Raw genomic sequence first — 25,212 nt, forward strand, 5'->3', positions numbered from 1 at the left:
CTGCCTTGGACAGTCTGGGGCAGTGCAGACAGGAGGGTTTCTACTCTGAACCGCCACCATCCCACCTAATCACAATCCGACTGCAGAGTGTGGCTCAGCCTTGGCTGTTATGCCACTCGGGGTGGAATAGCCAACACTCATGTCTAGGCTCACTAATGAAGAATGCGGTGCTGGAAGCTGTTGAGCATCTGTTGCGCCCATACCATCAGCGCTTCCAGGAACTAACGGGAAGAGACACAATTGGCAATAAAGCAGCACCCAGCTCTGCTGAACACAGTGCAAACTCACAACTCTCCCTCCCCCTCCTCCACCCTCACATCTCTCCCTCCCCCTCCTCCACCCGCCCCCTCTTCCACCCTCACATCTCTCCCTCCCCCTCCTCCACACTCACCTCTCTCCCTCCCCCTCCTCCACCCACCCCCTCTTCCACCCTCACATCTCTCCCTCCCCCTCCTCCACACTCACATCTCTCCCTCCCCCTCCTCCACCCGCCCCCTCTTCCACCCTCACATCTCTCCCTCCCCCTCTTCCACCCTCACATCTCTCCCTCCCCCTCCTCCACCCTCACATCTCTCCCTCCCCCTCCTCCACCCGCCCCCTCTTCCACCCTCACATCTCTCCCTCCCCCTCCTCCCTCACATCTCTCCCTCCCCCTGCTCCACCTGCCCCCTCTTCCACCCTCGCATCTCTCCCTCCCCCTCCTCCACCCGCCCCCTACTCCACCCTCGCATCTCTCCCTCCCCCTGCTCCACCCGCCCCCTCCTCCACCCTCGCATCTCTCCCTCCCCCTCCTCCACCCGCCCCCTCCTCCACTCTCGCATCTCTCCCTCCCCCTCCTCCACCCGCCCCCTCCTCCACCCTCGCATCTCTCCCTCCTCCCTCACATCTCTCCCTCCCCCTCCTCCACCCGCCCCCTCTCCCTCACGCTCGCACTCACCCTCTCCCCCACGCACTCCCCCTCTCCCCCACACGCACACCCCCTCTCCCCCACGCACTCCCCCGCTCCCCCACGCACTCCCCCGCTCCCCCACGCACTCCCCCGCTCCCCCACGCACTCCCCCGCTCCCACACGCACTCCCCCGCTCCCACACGCACTCCCCCGCTCCCACACGCACTCCCCCTCTCCCACACGCACTCCCCCTCTCCCACACGCACTCCCCACCCTCTCTCTCTCCCTCACACTCCCCTCCCTCTAAATTTGCAGATGACACCAAATTGGGGGGATAGTCAATATTGAGGAGGACTGCAACAAATTGCAAGAAGAAATTAATAAACTTGAAAAATGGGCATATAATTGGCAAATGAAATTCAACACAGATAATTGAGAGGTTTTACATTTTGGTAACAAAAATAGGGATGTCACATATTACTTGGAAAATAAGAATCTAAGTAGGGTAGAAGAGCAAAGAGATCTAGGAGTACAAATACACAAATCACTGAAAGTATCGACACAGGTTAGCAAGGCCATAAAAAAAGCAAACCAAGCACTAGGGTTTATTTCTAGAGGGATAGAATTGAAAAGTAGGGAAGTTATGCTAAACCTGTATCGAACCTTGGTTAGACCACACTTGGAGTACTGCGGACAGTTCTGGTCGCCATATTATAAAAAGGATATAGAGGCACTGGAGAGGATGCAGAGAAGATTCACAAGGATGATACCAGAAATGCGAGGGTATACATCTCAGGAAAGGATGAACAGGCTGGGGCTTTTTTCTTTTGAAAAGAGAAGGCTGAGGGGTGACCTAATAGAGGTCTTTAAAATGATGAAAGGTTTTGATAGAGTGGATACAGAGAGAATTTTTCCACTTGTGGGGAAGAGTATAACTAGAGGCCATCAATATAAGATAGTCACCAAGAAATCCAATAGGGAATTCAGAAGAAACTTCTTTACCCAGAGAGTGGTGAGAATGTGGAACTCGCTACCACAGGGAGTGGTTGAAGCGAATAGTATCGATGCATTTAAGGGGAGGCTAGACAAGCATATGAGGGAGAAGGGAATAGAGGGTTATGCGGATAGTGTTAGGTGAGGAAAGACGGGAGGAGGCTCGAGTGGAGCATAAACGCCGGCACGGACTGGTTGGGCCAAATGGCCTGTTTTTGTGCCGTATATCCGATGTAATCCTATGTAATCCTCGCTCTCTCCTTCACACTCCCCTCCCTCTCTCCATTCCCTCACACCCTGTGCTCTCCCTCCCACCTTCTCTGGCCACCTCCCTGTTTCTCCAGTGCCTGTCCGTTCAGCGGTCTGGGTTGGTGGGGAGTCGAGGCCAGACAAAGGAAGTGATCGAGCAAACGCAAAATACTGCGGACGCTGGAAACCTGAAATAAACACAGAAAATGGTGGAAACGCTCAGCAGGTCAGGCAGCGTCGGTGGAGAGAGAGAGAGAAACAGAGTCAATGCCTCAGCTCAATGACCTTTCCTCAGTAAATGCTTGGAATTTCCTGATGCAATAAAAAATCTTTATTATCCACTATGCATCTATAGCTAGAAATCAAAGCATTTACAGATTTAGTGTTCCTTGAAGTTTGGGTAGGGGGGTCATGACTGCAGTGTCTGCCTGTGGGGCAAATATTACACCTCACTAGATTTCAGCTTAGTATTAAACAGCAGAAAGAAAAGCTTTGAAATAGTTATCGCGGAAAGGTCCTGGCTAATTTAGTTCGCGTCATCCTCCTCCTCCTCTTCCTCTTCCTCCTCCTCCTCTTCCTCGGCCTCCTCCGCTGCCACCAGTCGCTCCTCCATTGCGGCCCGCAGCGCCTGCTCCTCTTCCACGGTTGGGTCATCCACCTCGGTGGTATCGGGGCCGCTGGCGAACTCCGATTGCACCGGCGGGGCAGAGGGGGGGTTGTAGTTCTCCGGGCTGTATTTGTGACCCCAGCCCAAATAAATGTTCGCAAATTTCCTGCCGGGCAGAAAGACATTTGAGTCGACAACAACAAAAATGGACACCTTGCGACGTAGCAATGACCGGGCGGGCCCCCCCTACCCCCCCCTCCCTCTCCCCCCCTCCCCCCCTCCCACTCCCCGCCTTTCCCCCCTCCCCCTCTCCCCCCCCTCTTTCCCCCCTCCCCGGCCCAGTGATCGGGCGGGACAGCCCAGTTCAAATAAGTACCATCTCCTTTTGCCTCACACCATCATCCCTTTTGTCATTTAATCTCACTTGAATTCTCCGCTCCACTCCCACTCTGACCTCGGCCTCTTACACTGTTCCAATGAAGCTCGAGGATCAGCACCTCATCTTTCGATTAGGCACTTCACAACCTTCTGGATTCAACATCGAGTTCAACAATTTCAGACCACAACCTCTGCCCCTATCTTTTTTTTTTCTCTCTCACACGGCAGCTGTCGATCATTCTGCCATCGCCATTTACACCTCAGCTAGACCCATCTTTTGTTTCTTAACTTGTCCCATTACCATCTCCTTTTGCCTCACACCATCATCCCTTTTGTGTTTTAATCTCTCCCACCTTCCATCCTATCACAGACCTCCCTTTTGTTCTTTCCTCCCCCCTTTCCCTGCCCCAACACTTGCTTAAACACCTGTTCCATCTCCAACTTTTTCCAGTTCTGACGAAGGGCCATCGACCTGAAACGTTAACTCTGTTTCTCTCTCCGCAGATGCTGCCTGACCTGCTGAGTATTTCCAGCATTTTCTGTTTTTATTTCAAATAAGTAAACGTTAATTTGTTAATCTACAGTAAGGTACCTCAACCTCAAGCTTTTGAAGGTTGTCCCCAAGTTTCTGTTCACCACAGGTGCCACCCTGTGCCCTCTCTGAGATTTAAGGGTAGCCGTCAGCACTCTGATCCTCAAATCGTTGAGATTTCTATCTCAGCCATGCCACTGTGGGGAGGTGCGAGGGGAATACCAGTTACTTCCCCCAACGAGGGGGAGCTGACCCTAGCCAGCCCCAACACACCCCTGGCTGATAAGAGGAAGGGGTGAGCGGCCTGGCCAGCATGTCCAAAGCCAAGGAAAACCCCCCAGAACAATGGATACTCACTTTCCAATTGCAAAGGTACATGCCCCTGGCCAGAGGTTGGACCGAACCACAGCAATGGCGAACTGAGGGATCAGGTTGGACGAAGCCTTGATGGCCCAGGGGGGGACATTGCTGACCTCTGAAACAATGAAAGACCAGAAAGGGAGCATTAGAAACATTACATTTACTGACACCATCATCACAGGAAGGAACACTATGAAGATATTCTTCCATGTTTCTCCACTTCCCCGTCGCTCTTGATGTTGGCTCCATGGGACTTGTGGAATATGGTGAGAGGAAGTGTAAGTGTGTGAGAAGGTGGGTAGGTGGGGTTGGGGGATATGGGGAGAAGGTGAGGTTGGGGGATTTGGGGAGAAGGTGGGGTTGGGGGATTTGGGGAGAAGGTGGGGTTGGGGGATTTGGGGAGAAGGTGGGGTTGGGGGATTTGGGGAGAAGGTGAGGTTGGGGGATTTGGGGAGAAGGTGGGGTTGGGGGATTTGGGGAGAAGGTGAGGTTGGGGAATTTGGGGAGAAGGCGGGGTTGGGGGAGAAGGCGGGGTTGGGGGATTTGGGGAGAAGGTGGGGTTGGGGGATTTGGGGAGAAGGTGGGGTTGGGGGATTTGGGGAGAAGGTGGGGTTGGGGGATTTGGGGAGAAGGTGGGGTTGGGGGATTTGGGGAGAAGGTGGGGTTGGGGGATTTGGGGAGAAGGTGGGGTTGGGGGATATGGTGAGAAGGTGAGGTTGGGGGATTTGGGGAGAAGGTGGGGTTGGGGGATTTGGGGAGAAGGTGGGGTTGGGGGATTTGGGGAGAAGGTGAGGTTGGGGGATTTGGGGAGAAGGTGGGGTTGGGGGATTTGGGGAGAAGGTGGGGTTGGGGGATTTGGGGAGAAGGTGAGGTTGGGGGATTTGGGGAGAAGGTGGGGTTGGGGGATTTGGGGAGAAGGTGGGGTTGGGGGATTTGGGGAGAAGGTGAGATTGGGGGATTTGGGGAGAAGGTGAGGTTGGGGGATTTGGGGAGGTGGTGAGATTGGGGGATTTGGGGAGGTGGTGAGATTGGGGGATTTGGGGAGAAGGTGAGGTTGGGGGATATGGGGAGAAGGTGAGGTTGGGGGATTTGGGGAGAAGGTGGGGTTGGGGGATTTGGGGAGAAGGTGGGGTTGGGGGATATGGGGAGAAGGTGAGGTTGGGGGATTTGGGGAGAAGGTGAGGTTGGGGGATTTGGGGAGGTGGTGAGATTGGGGGATTTGGGGAGAAGGTGGGGTTGGGGGATTTGGGGAGAAGGTGGGGTTGGGGGATTTGGGGAGAAGGTGAGGTTGGGGGATTTGGGGAGGTGGTGAGATTGGGGGATTTGGGGAGAAGGTGGGGTTGGGGGATTTGGGGAGAAGGTGGGGTTGGGGGATTTGGGGAGAAGGTGAGGTTGGGGGATTTGGGGAGAAGGTGGGGTTGGGGGATTTGGGGAGAAGGTGAGGTTGGGGGATTTGGGGAGGTGGTGAGATTGGGGGATTTGGGGAGAAGGTGGGGTTGGGGGATTTGGGGAGAAGGTGGGGTTGGGGGATTTGGGGAGAAGGTGAGGTTGGGGGATTTGGGGAGAAGGTGGGGTTGGGGGATTTGGGGAGAAGATGAGGTTGGGGGATTTGGGGAGAAGGTGGGGTTGGGGGATTTGGGGAGAAGATGAGGTTGGAGGATTTGGGGAGAAGGTGGGGTTGGGGGATTTGGGGAGAAGGTGGGGTTGGGGGATTTGGGGAGAAGGTGGGGTTGGGGGATTTGGGGAGAAGGTGGGGTTGGGGGATTTGGGGAGAAGGTGGGGTTGGGGGATTTGGGGAGAAGGTGGGGTTGGGGGATTTGGGGAGAAGGTGAGATTGGGGGATTTGGGGAGAAGGTGAGGTTGGGGGATTTGGGGAGAAGGTGGGGTTGGGGGATTTGGGGAGAAGGTGAGATTGGGGGATTTGGGGAGTGTGGTAAACCACTGTTTGTATTCCTGTTTGTCCTGTTTGTATTCCACTGTGTACATGCCTGGACATGCCTCGGCTGACTCCTCCCACAGGTCCTAGTATAAAGGTGACTGCTCCCCAGCCCTTTGTATCCTGGGCCTGTCGACCACTCGAGGCAGACCTCCATTCTGTTGTTAATAAAAGCCTTTAGTTACTCTTCTAACTCTCGGTCTTTTATGAGTAATTGATAGCGCATCAATTTTATTAACAACATTTTTATAATGGAGAAGATCCTCACACCAGCATGCCTGGACTTAGATCATCGGGAGGCGGACTCATCCACCAAGTTTACTCACTGGCTTAAGTGTTTCGAAAAATTCCTGACCGCCTCCGAAGCAATCAAATCGGACGAGGACAAACTGGATGTCCTGACCTCTAAAGTGAACCACCGAGTGTACTCGGTCATCCAAGACGCGACCTCGTACGCGGACGCTATCAAGCTCCTCAAGGACCAGTACACGCGCCCAGTGAACGAAGTGTACGCCAGGCACCTCCTGGGGAGTCGTAAACAACAACCTGGGGAATCGACCGTGGAATACCTTCAGGCACTGTCTGTGCTTGGCCGGGCCTGTGGTTGTAAGGATGTAAAGGCCGCCGTGTACACAGAGGAACTTATCCGGGACGCTTTTGTAGCGGGCCACAGATCCAATTACACCCGACAGCGACTGTTGGAGCAGAGTAACCTCGACCTCAACAAGGCCTCTGAACTCGCACTATCGTTGGATGCAGCCTACCAGGGCATGGATGCCTACTCCTCTGCACCGTGGACGCCGCGGGGAATGACAGCCTGGGACACGGTAGGACCGCCTCATTGCGCCGTGCCACCCCAGCCACACCCCAACAACGGCCCAACTACCGCAGCAGTGTCCCAAGGCCAGACAGCAGTGCCCCAAGGCCAGAAATGCTACTTCTGTGGCCAGGCAAAACACCCCAGAGCGCGCTGCCCGGCGAAAAACGCGATCTGCTCGGGCTGCGGGAAGAAGGGACACTACGCTAGCGTCTGCAGGGCCAAAGCCACCCCGAACCCCAGCAGCGCCGCGTGTGGGCCATGCGGGCCGCCATCATGGACCTCCTCGGCCATGTGCGAATCACCGGTACAGCAGCCATTTTGGACGCCTCCAGCCACATGGGGATCATGGACGCCGCCATCTTGGACGACAGCCGGGACGCAGCAGGCCCCCGACACCGCCTCATCTGATACCCGCAGCGACACACCGACCCCTACGCTGGCATCCGTTACACTGGACCAAGCGAGACCGCACCAACTGGCCAGTTCCACAATGGACATTAAGGTAAATGGTCACGATACAATCTGCCTTTTTGACTCTGGGAGCACGGAGAGCTTCATCCACCCCGACACGGTGCGGCGTTGCTCTCTCCCAGTCCTGCCTGCACAACAGCGGATTTCTATGGCCTCCGAGTCCCAGTCGGCGGACATCGGCGGCTACTGCATGGTGACACTCGTAGTAGACGGGACCGTGTACGATCATTTTAAACTTCTGGTCCTGCCTGACCTCTGCGCTGCCGTCCTGCTGGGGTTAGATTTTCAGTGCCACCTTAAAAGTGTTACGATGGCGTACGGTGGACCCCTACCCCCACTCACAGTCCGCAGCCAGCAGCTTCCAAACTGCCCGCCGCGCACCAGGTGCAACCTCTCCACACTCAGAGTCACCCCCCCCCAACTGTTTGCTAACCTCACCCCCGACTGTAAGCCCATCGCCACAAAGAGCAGGCGATACAGTGCCGGGGACAGGGTTTTCATTAAAACCGAAGTGGAGCGGCTCCTGAAAGAAGGGATTATTGAGGGCAGCACCAGCCCCTGGCGAGCCCAGGTTGTGGTCGTTAAGACCGGCGAGAAGCAGCGCCTGGTCATCGACTACAGCCAGACAATAAATCGCTACACCCTGCTGGACGCCTACCCACTCCCCCGTATAGCTGATATGGTCAACCAGATCGCGCAGTACCGCGTCTTCTCGACCATTGACCTGAAATCAGCGTACCACCAGCTCCCCATCCGCCCTGAGGACCGCCAGTACACTGCCTTTGAGGCAAACGGCCGCCTCTATCACTTCCTTAGGGTTCCCTTTGGCGTCACCAACGGGGTCTCCGTCTTCCAAAGGGAGATGGACCGGATGGTAGATCAAAATGCGTTGCAGGCCACTTTCCCATATCTGGACAATGTGACCATCTGCGGCCGTGACTTGCAGGACCATGACGCAAACCTCGAAAAATTCCTCCGCACCGCCCAACTCCTAAACCTGACATATAACAAGGAGAAGTGCATATTCCGCACAAACCGCCTCGCCATCCTTGGCTGTGTTGTGGAACACGGAGTCATCGGCCCCGACCCCGACCGGATGCGTCCCCTTATGGAACTTCCACTGCCCCACTGCCTCAAGGCCCTGAAGAGGTGCCTAGGGTTTTTCTCCTATTACGCCCAGTGGGTCCCCTACTATGCAGACAAGGCCCGTCCGCTGATCAAGTCCACCTCTTTTCCCTTGACGGCAGAGGCCCGCTTAGCTTTCCACCGTATCAAGGAGGACATTGCCAAAGCCACCATGCACGCAGTGGACGAATCCATCCCCTTCCAGGTGGAAAGCGACGCGTCCGACTTTGCCCTGGCCGCTACCCTCAATCAGGCGGGGAGACCCGTGGCCTTCTTTTCACGAACCATCCAAGGCCCGGAGACCAGACACTCCGCTGTTGAGAAGGAGGCCCAGGCGATTGTGGAGGCTATGCGTCATTGGAGGCACTACCTGGCCGGAAAACGATTTACCCTGCTCACTGACCAGCGTTCAGTTGCTTTTATGTTTAACAACAAGCAGAGGGGCAAAATCAAAAATGACAAGATCTTGAGGTGGAGAATCGAACTTTCCACCTACAACTACGAGATCTTGTACCGGCCCGGGAAGCTAAATGAACCCCCGGATGCGCTATCGCGTGGCACCTGCGCCAGCGCGCAGATCGATAGACTACGGGTCCTCCACAATGACCTCTGCCACCCGGGGGTCACCAGGTTCTTCCACCTCATCAAGGCCCGCAACCTGCCTTACTCTATTGAGGAGGTCAGGACCATGACCAGGAACTGCCAAGTCTGCGCTGAGTGCAAACCGCACTTTTATAGACCAGACAGGGCCCACCTGATAAAAGCCACTCGCCCCTTCGAGCGCCTGAGCGTTGATTTTAAAGGGCCTCTCCCCTCCTCCGACCGCAATGTGTACTTCCTCAATATTATTGATGAGTACTCCCGTTTCCCGTTCGCCTTCCCCTGCCCGGACATGACCAGTGCCACGGTCATTAAATGTCTGAACAACCTCTTCACCCTGTTCGGCTTCCCCAGCTATATCCATAGCGACCGGGGCTCATCGTTTATGAGCGACGAACTCCGTCAGTACCTGCTAACTAGGGGTATTGCCACAAGCAGGACCACCAGTTACAACCCCCGGGGGAACGGACAGGTGGAAAGAGAAAATGCGACAGTTTGGAAGGCCGTCCTGCTAGCCTTAAAGTCTAGGGGCCTTCCAACCTCCCGCTGGCAGGATGTGCTCCCCGATGCGCTCCACTCTATTCGGTCACTGCTCTGCACTGCCACTAACGCCACCCCTCATGAGAAAATGTTTGTCTTCCCAAGGAAGTCCACATCGGGGACATCGCTACCGCCATGGCTGACGTCCCCAGGGCCGGTCCTACTGAGAAGACACGTGAGGACCCATAAAACGGACCCCCTGGTCGAGAGGGTCGACCTCCTCCACGCCAACCCCCAGTATGCTTACATCGCATACCCGGACGGGCGGGAGGACACAGTCTCCATAAGAGACCTTGCACCCTCGGGGACCGCAGTAACCCACTACCCACTACCACCCCCCCCCACGATCCGATATCCAGCCCCAGCAGACGGCAGGCCTGGGCCCCGCGACCCGCTCGACATCTACGAGGACGACACGCCTGTGCCACAGCCTACGCTGGACTCGACGCTGGAAGCTTCACTACCCCTGCCGTCGCCACGCCGATCACAGCGGCAGACAAGACCTCCGGAGAGACTCCAATACACTAACTTTTAATACACTTCACCCCGCCGGACTCAATTTTAAACAAGGGGTGAATGTGGTAAACCACTGTTTGTATTCCTGTTTGTCCTGTTTGTATTCCACTGTGTACATGCCTGGACATGCCTCGGCTGACTCCTCCCACAGGTCCTAGTATAAAGGTGACTGCTCCCCAGCCCTTTGTATCCTGGGCCTGTCGACCACTCGAGGCAGACCTCCATTCTGTTGTTAATAAAAGCCTTTAGTTACTCTTCTAACTCTCGGTCTTTTATGAGTAATTGATAGCGCATCAGGGAGAAGGTGGGGTTGGGGGATTTGGGGAGAAGGTGGGGTTGGGGGATATGGTGAGAAGGTGGGGTTGGGGGATTTGGGGAGAACGTGGGGTTGGGGGATTTGGGGAGGTGAGGTTGGGGGATTTGGGGAGAAGGTGGGGTTGGGGGATTTGGGGAGAAGGTGGGGTTGAGGGATATGGTGAGAAGGTGGGGAGGGACAGGATCTGTAAAAACAGGACTGTTTTGATGGGCCTAATGGTCTCCCACCCCTAAAAATTCTCATTAGTCAGAGCCTTCAGGAGAAAGTGGGAGGAAATTTTGCAACAAGAGGATAACTAAAGAAAGAGTAGGGCCTATTAGTGACCAAAAAGGAAGTTTGTGTGTGGAGGCAGAAGATGTGGGTATGGTTCTTAATGAATACTTTGCATCTGTCTTCACAAAAGAGAGGGACGATGCAGACATTGTAGTTAAGGAGGAGTATGAAATATTATATGAGAGAAACATTGTAAGGGAGGAAATATTAAGGGGTTTAACATCTTTGAAAGTAGATAAATCGCCAGGCCCGGATGAAATGTATCCCAGGCTGTTGAGAGAAGTGATATACCTATCAATTCCTCCAATAAAAGGCGAAGAGTTACGAAGGTGACTAAAGGTTTTTATTGACTAAATAACAGAGCCCACTCTCGTGGGTGATCCGATCCAAGCAGGAGGAATACCAGCCAGTCGCTCACCTTTATACCTGGCCTGGTGGGTGGAGCCAAGGCGGAGTCGGCAGTGGTCATCCCAGGTATAGCAGTGTGGCAAGAGGCGACCTCGTACCGTGATACAATAGTGGTCAGTGATACAGTTATAACGAACAGTGGTGAACAGTGCTAACTACTAACAGTGATACGATAGTGAACGTGGTTTACCACAAGAAGCAAGGGAGGAAATAGTGGAGGCTCTGACCATCATTTTCCAATCCTCTTTGGCTACAGGTGTGGTGCCGGAGGACTGGAGGACTGCTAACGTTGTACCCTTGTTTAAAAAAGGAGAAAGGGATAGACTGAGGAATTACAGGCCAGTCAGCCTAATCTCGGTGGTGGGCAAATCATTGGAAAAAATTCTGAGGGGCAGTATAAATCGTCATTTAGAAAGGCATGTATTAATCAAGGACAGTCAGCATGGATTTGTTAAGGTAACGTCGTGTCTGACTAAGTTGATTGAATTTTTTGAGGAGGTAACAAGGAGGGTTGATGAGAGTAGTGCATTTGATGTAGTCTACGTGGATTTTGGAAAGGCTTTCGACATGGTCCCACGTGTCAGACTGGTCAGAAAAGGAAAAGCCCATGGGATCCAAGGGAAAGTGACAAGTTGGATCCAAAATTGGCTCAGTGGCAGGAAGCAAAGGATAATGGTCGAGGGGTGTTTTTGTGACTGGAAGGCTGTTTGCAGTGGGGTTCCACAGGGCTCAGTACTAGGTCCCTTGCTTTTTGTGGTATACATCAATGATTGAGACTTCAATGTAGGGGGCATGATTAAGAAGTTTGTAGATGATACAAAAATTGGCCGTGTGGTTGATAGTGAGGAAGGTAACTGTAGACTGCAGGAAGATATCAATGGACTGGTCAGGTAGGCAGGAAAGTGGCAAATGGAATTCAATCTGGTGAAGTGTGAGGTAATACATTTGGGGAGGGCGAACAAGGCACGGAATACACTATAAATGGTAGGGCACTGAGAAGTGGAGGAACAAAGGAACCTTGGAGTGCATGTCCACAGATCCCTGAAGGTAGCAGGACAGGTAGATAAGGTGGTTAACAAGGCATACGAGATACTTTCCTTTATTAACCGAGGCATAAGAGCAGGGAGGTTATGCTTGAACTGTATAAAACACTAGTTAGGCCACAGTTAGAATACTGTGTACAGCTCTGGCCACCACATTGCAGGAAAGATGTGATTGCACTAGAGAGAGTACAGAGGAGATTTACAACAATGTTGCCAGGACTGGGGAATTTTAGCTATGAGGAAAGATTGGATAGGCTGGGGTTGTTTTCTCTGGAACAGAGGAGGCTGAGGGGAGACTTGATTAACATAGAAGATAGGAGCAGGAGTAGGCCATTCGGCCCCTCGAGCCTGCTCCGCCATTTAATGAGGTCATGGCTGATCATCCAAATTCAGTACCCTGTCCCTGCCTTCTCCCCATACCCCTTGATCCCTTTAGCCTTAAGAAATATATCCAACTCCTTCTTGAATATATTTAATGAATTGGCCTCGACTGTCTTCTGTGGTAGAGAATTCCACAGGTTCACCACTCTCTGGGTGAAGAAATTCCTCATCTCTGTCTTAAATGGCTTACCCCTTATCTTTAGACTGTGACCCCTGGTTCTGGACTCCCCCGCCATCGGGAACATCCTTCCTGCATCTAGTCTGTCTAGTCCTGTTAGAATTTTATAAGTTTCGATGAGATCCCCTCTCATTCTTCTAAACTCCAGCGAGTATAAGCCCAATCGACCCAATCTCTCCTCATACGTCATTCCTGCCATCCCAGGTATCAGCCTGGTGAATAAAATTATGAGGAGCCTAGATAGAGTGGATAGGAAGGGCCTATTTTCCCTTAGCAGAGAGATCAATAACCAGGGGGGCATAGGTTTAAAGTAATGGGTAGAAGGATTAGAGGGGAGTTGAGGAGAACTTTTTTCACCCAGAGGGTGGTGGGGGTCTGGAACTCACTGCCTGAAAGGGTGGTAGAGGCAGAAACCCTCATCACATTTAAAAAGTACTTGGTTATGCACTTGAAGTGCTGTAAACTACAGGGCTCCGGACCAAGAGCTGGAAAGTGGGATTAGGCTTTTTCGGCCGGCACTGACACAATGGGCCGAATAGCCTCCTTCTGTGCCATAAATGTCTATGATTCTATGAAAAAAAACCCACATTACACAAAAAAATAAAGTGAAATACTGTTGGTGCGGTGTTCAGTATGGGGGTGATTCTGATGATGTCTGTATTACCTGCATCCTCAGACAGGGGAGTGAGGAGGGGCGGCCCCACCTCTGGCTCGGGCTCATCTGGTGCCTCTCTCTCCTCTTCCTCCTCCTCCTCCTCAAAATCCTCCTCCTTTTTCTGAACAGTATTAAACCAAACACAGCGGCCCTGCAATCAAGAGAAAACAATTTAATTTAAGAAGCAGAACCGCTAGAATAGGAATAGAATGTACATTGACACTGCAACGCGAGGCAGCGATGTTCTTGAAAGGTCACTGTAACAGCAACTTGCATTTATATAGCGCCTTTACCGTAGTAAAACGTCCCAAGGCGCTTCACAGGAGCGTTATCAGACAAAATTTGTCACCGAGCCACACAAGGAGATATTAGGACAGTTGACCAAAAGCTTGGTCAAAGAGGTTTTAAAGAGCGTCTTACGGGAGAGAGAGGCGGAGAGGTTTAGGGAGGGAATTCCAGAGCTTAGGACCTAGGCAGCTGAAGGCACGGCTGCCAATAGCGGGGCAATGGAAATCAGGGATGTGCAAGAAGCCAGAATTGGAGGAGCGCAGAGATCTCGGAGGTTACAGAGCTAGGGAGGGGTGAAGCAATGCGGAACGGTGTCATCAGCCACGGATTCAGACTCTGCGGCTCCCTGGCAATCGCCGAAAGTGCCGGACGGCGGCTCTCCGCCCATTATGCCCCTTCTCACTGCAGGCTCCCAGTTTTTTGGGGGCATGTATCATTAATTCGGAAACACTCAGCCAGATCACTGCCCGCCCTCTCACCCAGCGATAGCGTGAGAGTCACGTAGGTGAAGGATGAAGACAGAAGAAAAAAATGGAGGTGTAAAGGCAAACACGAATGTCATACCTGCGGGAGGATGTGTTGTGTGTGATGGACCCAACTGGCCATACTCTCCAACAGGTCGGGTATGGGAATTCCTTCAAATTCTGCGTTCTCCTCGTAATTGTCCCTCACTGACCCTTCCTCCTCCTCCTCCTCTTCCTCTCCAAACTGATAGAACCCCAGCGGGCTGATCTGTGTGCCAGCAGATATACGGGCAATCTGTGCCCTCAGGTAATTCATCTCTTTGCCGGGAAATGGCGGGTAACTGACGATGGGAGCTTCCAAATCGCCAGTGAAGAATTTCTTTATCTTTCTGGCTGCGGTGATCTGTGCTGGTGTAACAGGGGGCAGCTTTGTCCATGCCTTGGCTGGCTCACTACAAACAAAATACGTATACCTGTTGGTGCCGGAACGATTTTCCTCTTTCGGGATGACCGGTGGGGGTTTATACGTTGATGCTGGAGGCTTATCTTCCACTTCCTCGCCCTCGTCCTCCTCACTCCTTTCGCCGTCCTCCTTATCCTCTTCCTTTCCCTCTGCTTCCTCCTCTTCCTCCAATTCCTCCGTGTCCTCCTCGCCTTCCCGAAAGTCCACCTCAGCTATGATGTAACTCCCGCCGGTTCCTAAGATTCTCCCCCAGAACCGGCACTTGTGCAGCGGCTGCGAGTCCACCAGTTGCTTCAGCGCCAGAAAGATGCGATACATCTCCTCTTGGCACAGGCCAAATCCGGCCTGCTCAAAGTAGAAGGCCAACTCCATCACGTTGGGGAGCGGTGTCTCCAGCTGCCAGAGAAAACAGAGGGATCAGAGCAAGAGGAAGGGTGTAAAATGGGACGATGCTGGAAACCTGCACCAAACGGAAAAAAAAACCTTGCATTTATATAGCAGGACGTTCCAAAACGCTTTGCAACCAATGAGGTACTTTTTGAAGTATAGTCACTGTTGTAATGTAGGAAACGCGGCAGCAAATTTGCGCACAGCAAGCTCCCACAAACAGCAGTGAGATAAATGACCAGATCATCTGTTTTTAGTGATGTTGGTTGAGGGATAAATATTGGCCCCAGGACACCGGGGGGAACTCACCCCTGCTCTTCTTCCAAATAGTGCCATGGGATTTTTATATCCACCTGAGGTTTAACGTCTCCTCTGAAAGAAGGTACCTCCGACAGTGCAGCACTCCCTCAGCACTGCACTGGGGTGTCAGCGTAGATTTTGTGCTCAAGTCTCTGGAGTGGGACTTGAACCCACAACCGTCTGACTCCGAGGTGACACCAAGGTATGAGGCTTGGTCGGGCAGGCTGAAAATACTGAGGCACAGGTATGGTGGGGTAGGGCGAGCGATGCATTTACCTGGGCTCACTAAAAATTACTTACCTTCGCAACGGAGAGGGTTGATGAGGGTAGTGCAGTTGATGTTGTGTATATGAACTTTCAAAAGGCGTTTGATAAAGTACCACATAATAGACTTGTTAGCAAAGTTGAAGCCCATGGGATTAAAGGGACAGTGACAGCGTGGACACGAAATTAGCTAAGAGACAGGAAGCAGAGAGTTAGTGGTGAACGGGTGTTTTTTTAGACTGGAGGGAAGTATACAGTGGTGTTCCCCAGGTTGGTGTTGGGCCCACTGCTCTTATTAATAAATATTATTGACCTAGGCTTGGGTGTATGGGGCATCATTTCAAAATGGGCAGATGGCACGAAACTCGAAAATGTAGTAAACAGCGAGGTGGAGAGTAACAGGCTTCAGGAGGACACAGACTGGTGAAATGGGCAGATGAAATTTAACACAGAGAAGTGTGAAGTGATTTGTTTCGGTAGGAAGAATGAGGAGAGGCAATATGAACTAAATAGTACAATTTTAAATGGGGTACAGGAACAGGGAGCCCTGGGGGTGCACATTCACAAGCCTTTGAAGGTGGCAGGCCACGTTGAGAAGGCTGTTAAAGAGGCAAACTGCAACCATGGCTTTATAAATAGAGGCATAGAGTACAAAAGCAAGGAAGTTACGCTGAACCTTTATAAAACACTGGTTAGGCCCCAGCTGGAGTATTGTGTCCGATTCTGGGCTCCGCACTTTAGGAAGGACGTCAAGGCCTTGGAGAGGGTGCAGAGGAGGTTTACTGGAATGGTACCAGGGATGAGGGACTTCAGTTGTGTGGAGAGACTGGAGGAGCTGGAATTGTACACCTTGGAGCGGAGAAGGTTAAGGGGAAATTTGAAAGAGGTGTTCAAAATCCTGAAGAGTTTTGAACAGAGCAAACAGGGAGAGACTGTTTCCAGTGGCAGAAGGGCCGATAACCAGAGGACACAGATTTAAGGTCACTGGCAAAAGGAACAGAGGCGACATGAGGTAAAAAAATTTAAAGTAGCGAGTTGTTACGATCTGGAAAAGTGCGGTGGAAGCAGATTCAAAAATAACTTTCAAATGGGAATTGGCTAAGTACTTGAAGGGGAAAAATTTGCAGGGCTGTGGGGAAAGAGCAGGGGGAGTGGGGCTAATTGGAGAGCTCGTTCACAGACTGATACCTGGGATGGCAGGAATGAGGTATGAGGAGAGATTGGGTCGATTGGGCTTATACTCGCTGGAGTTTAGAAGAATGAGAGGGGATCTCATTGAAACTTATAAAATTCTAACAGGACTAGACAGACTAGATGCAGGAAGGATGTTCCCGATGGCCGGGGAGTCCAGAACCAGGGGTCACAGTCTAAGGATAAGGGGTAAACCATTTAGGACAGAGATGAGGAGGAATCTCTTCACCCAGAGAGTGGTGAACCTGTGGAATTCTCTACCACACAAGGCAGTTGAGGCCAATTCATTAAATATATTCAAGAAGGAGTTGGATATGTTTCTTAAGGCTAAAGGGATCAAGGGATATGGGGAGAAGGCAGGGACAGGGCACTGAGTTTGGATGATCAGCCATGATCTCATTGAATGGCGGAGCAGGCTCGAGGGGCCGAATGGCCTCCTTCTGTGCTGTATGATTCTATGATTAGCATTGAGTTATTTTTACTATCAAAACTCTACATTTTATTTCATTTTAAGCTTTTGGGTTCTGGACAGATCTTTTTGTTAGCCCTATTTAAATTCCTCACATCACTTTGCTCCCAGTGCTCCTCTATAATCAAGTGTAGCTGCCAGAGAGTAGCCCAGGGTGAGTCACCTTCCGGCTCTCCCTCCACTCAGGAAAGAAAGACTTGCATTTATAAAGCGCCTTTAACGACTACCGGATGTCCCAAAGCGCTTTACAGCCAATGAAGTACTGTTGTAGTGTAGGAAACACAGCAGCCAATTTGCGCACAGCAAGCTCCCACAAACAGCATGAGAAAATGACCAGATCATCTGTTTTAGTGATGTTAATTGAGGGATAAATATTGGCCAGGACACCAGGGAGAACTCCCCTGTTCTTCAAAATAGTGCCACTGGATCTTTTACGTTCACCTGAGAGTGCGGACGGGGCCTCGGTTTAACATCTCAGATGAAAGGCGGCACCTCTGACAGTGCAGCGCTCCCTCAGTGCTGAACTGGAGAGTCGGCCAAGATTTTGTCTCTGGAATGGGACCGTGAACCCACAACCTTCTGACTCAGAGGCGAGAGAGAGTGCTACCCACTGAGCCACTGGCTGACACCTAGGCAGGCCCGAGATCGGAAACTTGGCTGATGGAAATGTCTGGACCCACACCACACACTTGCTGGGCTTTGGTTCCACAGGCGCAGTCACCTTAAGAACATAAGAAATAGGAGCAGGAGTAGGCCAATCGGCCCCTCGAGCCTGCTCCGCCATTCAATAAGATCATGGCTGATCTGATCCTAACCGCCAATCTACTATCACACCTTCTGGGTCCTGAATTACTCATGGATGAGCCTAGTCAGCAGGTGTTGGCAGTCCGAGTGCATCAAGCCCGATTCTTTCATGCATGCACTCCTCAGCAGGTGTCGCTGGATAGCAATCAACAGTGGCCAGGGATGCCGAGGGCAATTACAGCCCTCATGCGGTCACCCCAACTGAGATCCGTCGACACAGCACAGAGCAGGAATCAATCTACCCAGTGCCTTTAACAGATGAGCCATCGGGGGAGTGCGTGGCCGGCTTTGAGCCTCCGACACGCCAATCCGGCCCTCTGTACATTTCCGCTTTACAACTCGGGGAATCTCTGATGTTACCAAGGACCTTATATCAGTCAACCGCTAAGTCTCATCAAAAACCATATTTACCACTTCCTCCTGGTGATCGGCCCCCTCTTCGTCCTCGGGTGCCTTTGCAAAGAGCGATTTCTGAACCTCAGCCAGATCAAAGGCCATCGAGCTCTTGTACTCATCACGCAGCGTGTCCATCTTCTTGTGGAATTGTGTCCGCTTCACCTTTTGGCTGATATCTTCAAAGATGTCCACAGCGTTGTTGGGCCGCTCGTCCAGTAGCTTGGTTATCACCTGTGACAGGTGATCGTAGCTAAAGGGGAAATAACAAAGAGGCTGAAAGGACATGACATTGAGCTGTTTTAGAGTCACCTCCAACAGGAGGCCTCCTGCTCAACTTCAACCCTTTACAGATTTACCCTGCTCCCATTTTCTTGCACCCGCCAGGTTTATTCCTTCTTCCCATGAAGGGCTGGCTCTTGCTGAGGGGGTACCATCCCACGGGCACTGGCTGCCCTTCAGGCCCAAGTGGCCATTCATTGAAACTTATAAAATTCTAACAGGACTAGACAGACTAGATGCAGGAAGGTTGTTCCCGATGGCGGGGGAGTCCAGAACCAGGGGTCACAGTCTAAGGATAAGGGGTAAGCCATTTAGAACAGAGATGAGGAGGAATTTCTTCACCCAGAGAGTGGTGAACCTGTGGAATTCTCTACCACAGAAGGCAGTGGAGGCCAATTCATTAAATATATTCAAGAAGGAGTTAGATATATTTCTTAAGGCTAAAGGGATCAAGGGATATGGGGAGAAGGCAGGGACAGGGTACCTGTACTGAGTTTGGATGATCAGCCATGATCTCGTTGAATGGCGGAGCAGGCTCGAGGAGCCGAATGGCCTACTCCTGCTCCTATCTTCTACGTTTCTATGTCTATGTTTCTATGTTTCATTCCTTACACGAGCCTTCAGTGAGCAGGACGTTTGACCACAGAGGGCTTCACTGCCCAACCTGATCATGAATGAGGGGCCTATATATACACAAGATTAAGGGCAAGAGATGAGGGCAAGAGAAACGCTTCCACAGTGTTGTGAGGCTGTGGGACTCACTTACGGGTTGAAGCAGAAACAGTGACAACATTCGAGACTAGATTTGATGGGTGGATGAAGAAAAAGGGGTTGAAGGGATATGGGAACAGGGTGAATAGAGCTACCCGCTCACATGGAGGGGAAACGCCAAAACATTTGCTCCCTCCACCGGCGCACCATGGCTGAAGTGAGTACCATCGACAAGATGCACTGCAGCAACTCGCCAAGGTTTCTTCGGCAGCACCTCCCAAACCCGCGACCTCTACCACCTAGAAGGACAAGGGCAGCAGGCACATGGGAACACCACCACCTCCAAGTCACACACCATCCTGACTTGGAAATACATCGGCCGTTCCTTCATCGTCGCTGGGTCAAAATCCTGGAACTCCCTCCAGAACAGCACTGTGGGGGCACCTTCACCACACGGACTGCAGCAGTTTAAGGAGGCGGCTCACCACCACCTTCTCAAGGGCAATTAGAGATGGGCAATAAATGCCGGCCTTGCCAGCGACGCCCACATGAACGAATAAAAAAAATAGTACCGGACCTGACAGATATAACTAGGAAACCTTTCCATGCAGCTAGAATAAAATCAGCCACTTCCAACTGATATGAGGATCCAAAGGTAAGAACAACAATTGGGCCGGGGAAAATATCAAGGAATTCTGAAAGATCAGCCCAGCTGGTTGAGTTACAAGCCTCATTATACGGACCAACAAAGTGGGGATTGTGTTGGCCCAGTGTACAGCCAGAGCTGCACCTGTAGCTGAGGGGGTGAAACGTGCTTACTTCTCAATAAGCTAGAACCATAGGAGAGGCTTGGCTTGCAGCACACTGGGGGTGGGGGGGGGAAAAGAGTGCAAAATCCAATGAAGAAGCAGCTGTTAAAGGGCTGCAGCTCGCCATAAAAGGGAACGTTGGCTGTTTACAATGGCACAGGGGACACATATACTGTTTACAATGGCCCAGGGGACACATATACTGTTTACAATGGCCATGGGGACACATACACTGTTTACAATGGCCCAGGGGACACATATACTGTTTACAATGGCCCAGGGGACACATATACTGTTTACAATGGCCCAGGGGACACATATACTGTTCACAATGGCCATGGGGACACATATACTGTTTACAATGGCACGGGGGACACATATACTGTTTACAATGGCCCAGGGGACACATATACTGCTTACAATGGCACAGAGGACACATATGCTGTTTACAATGGCCCAGGGGACACATATACTGTTTACAATGGCCCAGGGGACACATGTACTGTTTACTATGACCCAGGGGACACATGTACTGTTTACTATGACCCAGGGGACACATATACTGTTTACAATGACCCAGGGGACACACGTACTGTTTACAATGGCCCAGGGGACACACGTACTGTTTACAATGGCACGGGGACACACGTACTGTTTACAATGGCCCAGGGGACACATGTACTGTTTACAATGACCCAGGGGACACACGTACTGTTTACAATGGCCCAGGGGACACACGTACTGTTTACAATGACCCAGGGGACACATGTACTGTTTACAATGACCCAGGGGACACACGTACTGTTTACAATGACCCAGGGGACACACGTACTGTTTACAATGGCCCAGGGGACACACGTACTGTTTACAATGACCCAGGGGACACATGTACTGTTTACAATGGCCCAGGGGACACATATACTGTTTACAATGGCCCAGGGGACACATATACTGTTTACAATGGCCCAGGGGACACATATACTGTTTACAATGGCCCAGGGGACACATATACTGTTTACAATGACCCAGGGGACACATATACTGTTTACAATGGCACAGGGGACACATGTACTGTTTACAATGGCCCAGGGGACACATGTACTGTTTACAATGGCCCAGGGGACACATATACTGTTTACAATGGCCCAGGGGACACATGTACTGTTTACAATGGCACAGGGGACACATGTACTGTTTACAATGGCCCAGGGGACACATACACTGTTTACAATGGCCCAGGGGACACATATACTGTTTACAATGGCCCAGGGGACACATGTACTGTTTACAATGGCCCAGGGGACACATGTACTGTTTACAATGGCCCAGGGGACACATATACTGTTTACAATGGCCCAGGGGACACATGTACTGTTTACAATGGCACAGAGGACACATATACGGTTTACAATGGCCCAGGGGCACATATACTGTTTACAATGGCCCAGGGGACACATATACTGTTTACAATGGCCCAGGGTACACATGTACTGTTTACAATGGCCCAGGGGACACATGTACTGTTTACAATGGCCCAGGGGACACATGTACTGTTTACAATGGCCCTGGGGACACATATACTGTTTACAATGGCCCTGGGGACACATATACTGTTTACAATGGCACAGGGGACACATATACTGTTTACAATGGCCCAGGGGACACATATACTGTTTACAATGGCCCAGGGGACACATGTACTGTTTACAATGGCCCAGGGGACACATGTACTGTTTACAATGGCCCTGGGGACACATATACTGTTTACAATGGCCCAGGGGACACATATACTGTTTACAATGGCCCAGGGGACACATATACTGTTTACAATGGCCCAGGGGACACATGTACTGTTTACAATGGCCCAGGGGACACATGTACTGTTTACAATGGCCCAGGGGACACATGTACTGTTTACAATGGCCCAGGGGACACATATACTGTTTACAATGGCCCAGGCACAGGGGACACATATACTGTTTACAATGGCCCAGGGGACACATATACTGTTTACAATGGCCCAGGGGACACATGTACTGTTTACAATGGCCCTGGGGACACATATACTGTTTACAATGGCCCAGGGGACACATATACTGTTTACAATGGCCCTGGGGACACATATACTGTTTACAATGGCCCAGGGGACACATATACTGTTTACAATGGCCCAGGGGACACATATACTGTTTACAATGGCCCAGGGGACACATGTACTGTTTACAATGGCCCAGGGGACACATGTACTGTTTACAATGGCCCAGGGGACACATGTACTGTTTACAATGGCCCAGGGGACACATGTACTGTTTACAATGGCCCAGGGGACACATGTACTGTTTACAATGGCCCAGGGGACACATATACATGACAGTGCTCCCTTTGGTACTGAAAAGGTGAAGTCCCTGCTGCAGCATGCACAACAACTAGCATTTATATAGCATCTTTAACATCCCAAGGCGCTTCACTGGAGCGTTTATCAAACAACATTTGACACAGAGTCACGTATTACGGGGTGATATTACGACAGGGCTTGGTCAAAGTGGTAGGAGTGAAGGAGCGTCTTAAATGAGGGTGGTGTTATTTTGGACTAAAGACATAGATGCCAGCTGCATGGAAGGAAGGAGTCACTACAGTCAGCCAGCTCCCTGGGTGCAAATGAGAAATAAATTTGCTGATATGAAGAGCAAGGCAATTCCTATGAGGCCTATCAAACGTAGCACAGATCTTAGTTGTGGACTGCTGCAAACTCTGGGAGGTATCATTTCAAGTCATCCACACAACATTGCCCTTTTGCACACTCTTTCACGGCGTCTAACCTCCATCATGAGCACTTTCTGGACAATGGCTCCTCCTGCCATGTTGTTTCTGTGGTCAGATACTGTATCACAAAACTTAACTAAAAGCAAACCCTTCCTCCTTGCGAAGGACCAACATGAAGAGCCCCAACACCCACATATAAAGGTGGACAGACTGGAGAAGCTGGGGTTGTTCTCCTTAGAGCAGAGAAGGTTGAGAGGAGATCTGATAGCGCTGTTCAAAATCATGAGGGGTCGAGACAGAGTCGAGAGAGAGAAACTGTTCCCATTGGCGGAAGGGTCGAGAACCAGAGGGCACAGATTCAAGGTGATTGGCAGAAGAACCAGAGGCGACAGGAGGAAAATCTTTTCTTACGCAGCGAGTGGTGAGGATCTGGAATGCGCTGCATGAAAGGGTGATGGAGGCAGATTCAATCATGGCTTTCAAAAGGGAGTTGGATAAGTACCTGAAGGAAAAAAATTCGCAGGGCTACAGGGAAAGGGCGGGGGAGTGGGACTGGCTGAAGCACTCTTGCAGAGAGCCGGCACGGGCTCGACGGGCCGAAAGGCCTCCTTCTGTGCTGGAACCATTCTATGATTCTATACTCGAGGCCATCTTGCCATCTGGTGAACACAGTGCGCGGCCTCCTCGCAAGGTTTATCCTATGGTGCTAGACAGGGCAGGACGACAGCACTGGAATTTGATCATGGCAAGTGTGGTGTAGGGTTATGAGGGGGAGGGATGCGAGAGGCAGTGAGGGGAACGGAAGGAAGAGAATGCAAGAAAAATAATGAAGTTGTTAATCCATTCATTTTTTTTTACCAGTTGTGTTTTTACATTTCAGTACTCACAGGTTGAGGTTGGAAATGGTGCTTCTCTGTAGCAAATAAGCCTTTGCAGTTTGGATCATAGTTTCACTTGCGGAATTCAGGTTAATCTCGGCCTCCATCTGCACCAAGTTTTCCTTACTATTCGTGATGCTCGAAAGGTTACTCTGTTGGATTTTACTCTCGGAATCTAAATGCTCCGGAGTAGGCAAGTTATCTGGAAGCTCTGACATTTTTGTGTTTCCTTCTCACTACCTCTCTCTACTTTCTCCTATCTATATTCCCTCACCCCACCCCCTCTCGATTTCTCTTGGTTACTCCCTTTTTCTCCCTTCCCAACTTCCAAGACTTCACTTTATTTTCTCTTTTCTTTCTATTTCCCTGTAGTTCTCCTTTGCACTCACTTGCTTTATTTTGCTCTCTCCCTATTCCCCTGTAACACTCACTCTCTCCCTATTCCCCTAACATACTCACACTCACCCTCTAACACTCTCTATTCCCCTGTAACACTCTATTACCCTGTAACACTCTCTCTATTACCCTGTAACACACTCTATTATCCTGTAACACACTATCTCTCCCTATTCCCCTGTAACACTCTCTAACACTCTCCCTATTCCCCTGTAACACTCTCTCTATTCTATTACCCTGTAACACTCTCTCTATTCTATTACTCTGTAACACTCCCTCTATTCCCCCCCCCCTGTACTTTCCCTCACTCAGGCCCTGCCAGGCCGGGCCTCTCCGTCGCCCGGGTGACTGTTGCTGCCATGCGGCGCGCGTTGCTAGGCAAAAATCAAACTGACGCCTGCGTCACGGCTAAGATCGACGTGCCAGAACGTGCGTAATACGTCACCCCCTCCCCCCCCCCCCAGTGGGGAGTGACCCGCTCACCAGTCACAGACCTGTCCACAGGTCCCCCCACAACTATCATCATTCTTTCCAGAGATTGGATCTGTGGAGGCCTCAGTTGCACCGTACACATTTGTAAAATGCATCAACCTGGACAGTGAGCAGCATTGCTGAGCACTTTACAGGAGCAGGAACCTTGATTGATTTCCACCCCTACCTCCCCAAATCCTGGTCCAGGACACTGAGGCCAATTGCAGCACCCTGAACTCAGCCTATGCCAGGTACACAAGCTAGTAGGCCAGCTGGATAATTAAAATGAGAAAACACAAGGGGCCAGAAATTCGTGACCAAATGCGTGAGTACGGTCTGGGTACTCACGCATCTGGCCGTTGGAAATGCCGGCGTTCAGCATGCACAGCGCATGCGGGGAACGCCGGCATTTCCAGACCTCGGAACGAAGGGGTTCATAGGCACAGCGCGTGCGACTGCACAGGCAGCGCTTGCGCAGTGAACTTCGTCGATTTCATTCATGGATTCAGTGAGGGTAAGTCCTTACAAGTTACACTTGAAAAAAGCATGTGTAAAGTTGTTCCAAGGCTGCGGAGGAAGATATATTTTATCGTGGAGCTTCTGAAAGGC

At 51.4% G+C, this 25,212-nt stretch overlaps 1 protein-coding gene across 1 annotated transcript; it reads right to left on the bottom strand.

Annotated features, from left to right (window-relative positions):
• Nucleotides 1–1,270: 1,270 nt before the first annotated feature.
• On the bottom strand, nt 1,271–24,977 carry rsph4a (radial spoke head component 4A). Its single transcript, XM_085973442.1, has 6 exons — nt 23,746–24,977; nt 18,312–18,546; nt 14,123–14,881; nt 13,280–13,421; nt 4,006–4,123; nt 1,271–2,904 (listed from the first exon to the last, which is right to left on the bottom strand). The coding sequence occupies exons 1-6, from the start codon at nt 23,952–23,954 to the stop codon at nt 2,658–2,660; spliced, it is 1,710 nt and encodes a 569-aa protein (XP_085829568.1). The 5' UTR covers nt 23,955–24,977; the 3' UTR covers nt 1,271–2,657.
• Nucleotides 24,978–25,212: the final 235 nt, after the last annotated feature.

This window comes from Somniosus microcephalus, chromosome 34, assembly GCF_052327205.1.
Source record: "Somniosus microcephalus isolate GS21.2 chromosome 34, FLI_Smic_1.0, whole genome shotgun sequence".
Classification (NCBI taxonomy): domain Eukaryota; kingdom Metazoa; phylum Chordata; class Chondrichthyes; order Squaliformes; family Somniosidae; genus Somniosus; species Somniosus microcephalus.

What these genes read in the sequence shown, in the direction of transcription:
- rsph4a (XM_085973442.1), bottom strand. Translation starts at nt 23,954, where the DNA reads ATGTCAGAGCTTCCAGATAACTTGCCTACTCCGGAGCATTTAGATTCC. An exon ending in ACCATTTCCAACCTCAACCT is followed by an intron (nt 18,547 to 23,745) that starts GTGAGTACTGAA and finishes TTTCCCCTTTAG; the next exon opens with CTACGATCACCTGTCACAGG. An exon ending in CACAACACATCCTCCCGCAG is followed by an intron (nt 13,422 to 14,122) that starts GTATGACATTCG and finishes TCTTGATTGCAG; the next exon opens with GGCCGCTGTGTTTGGTTTAA.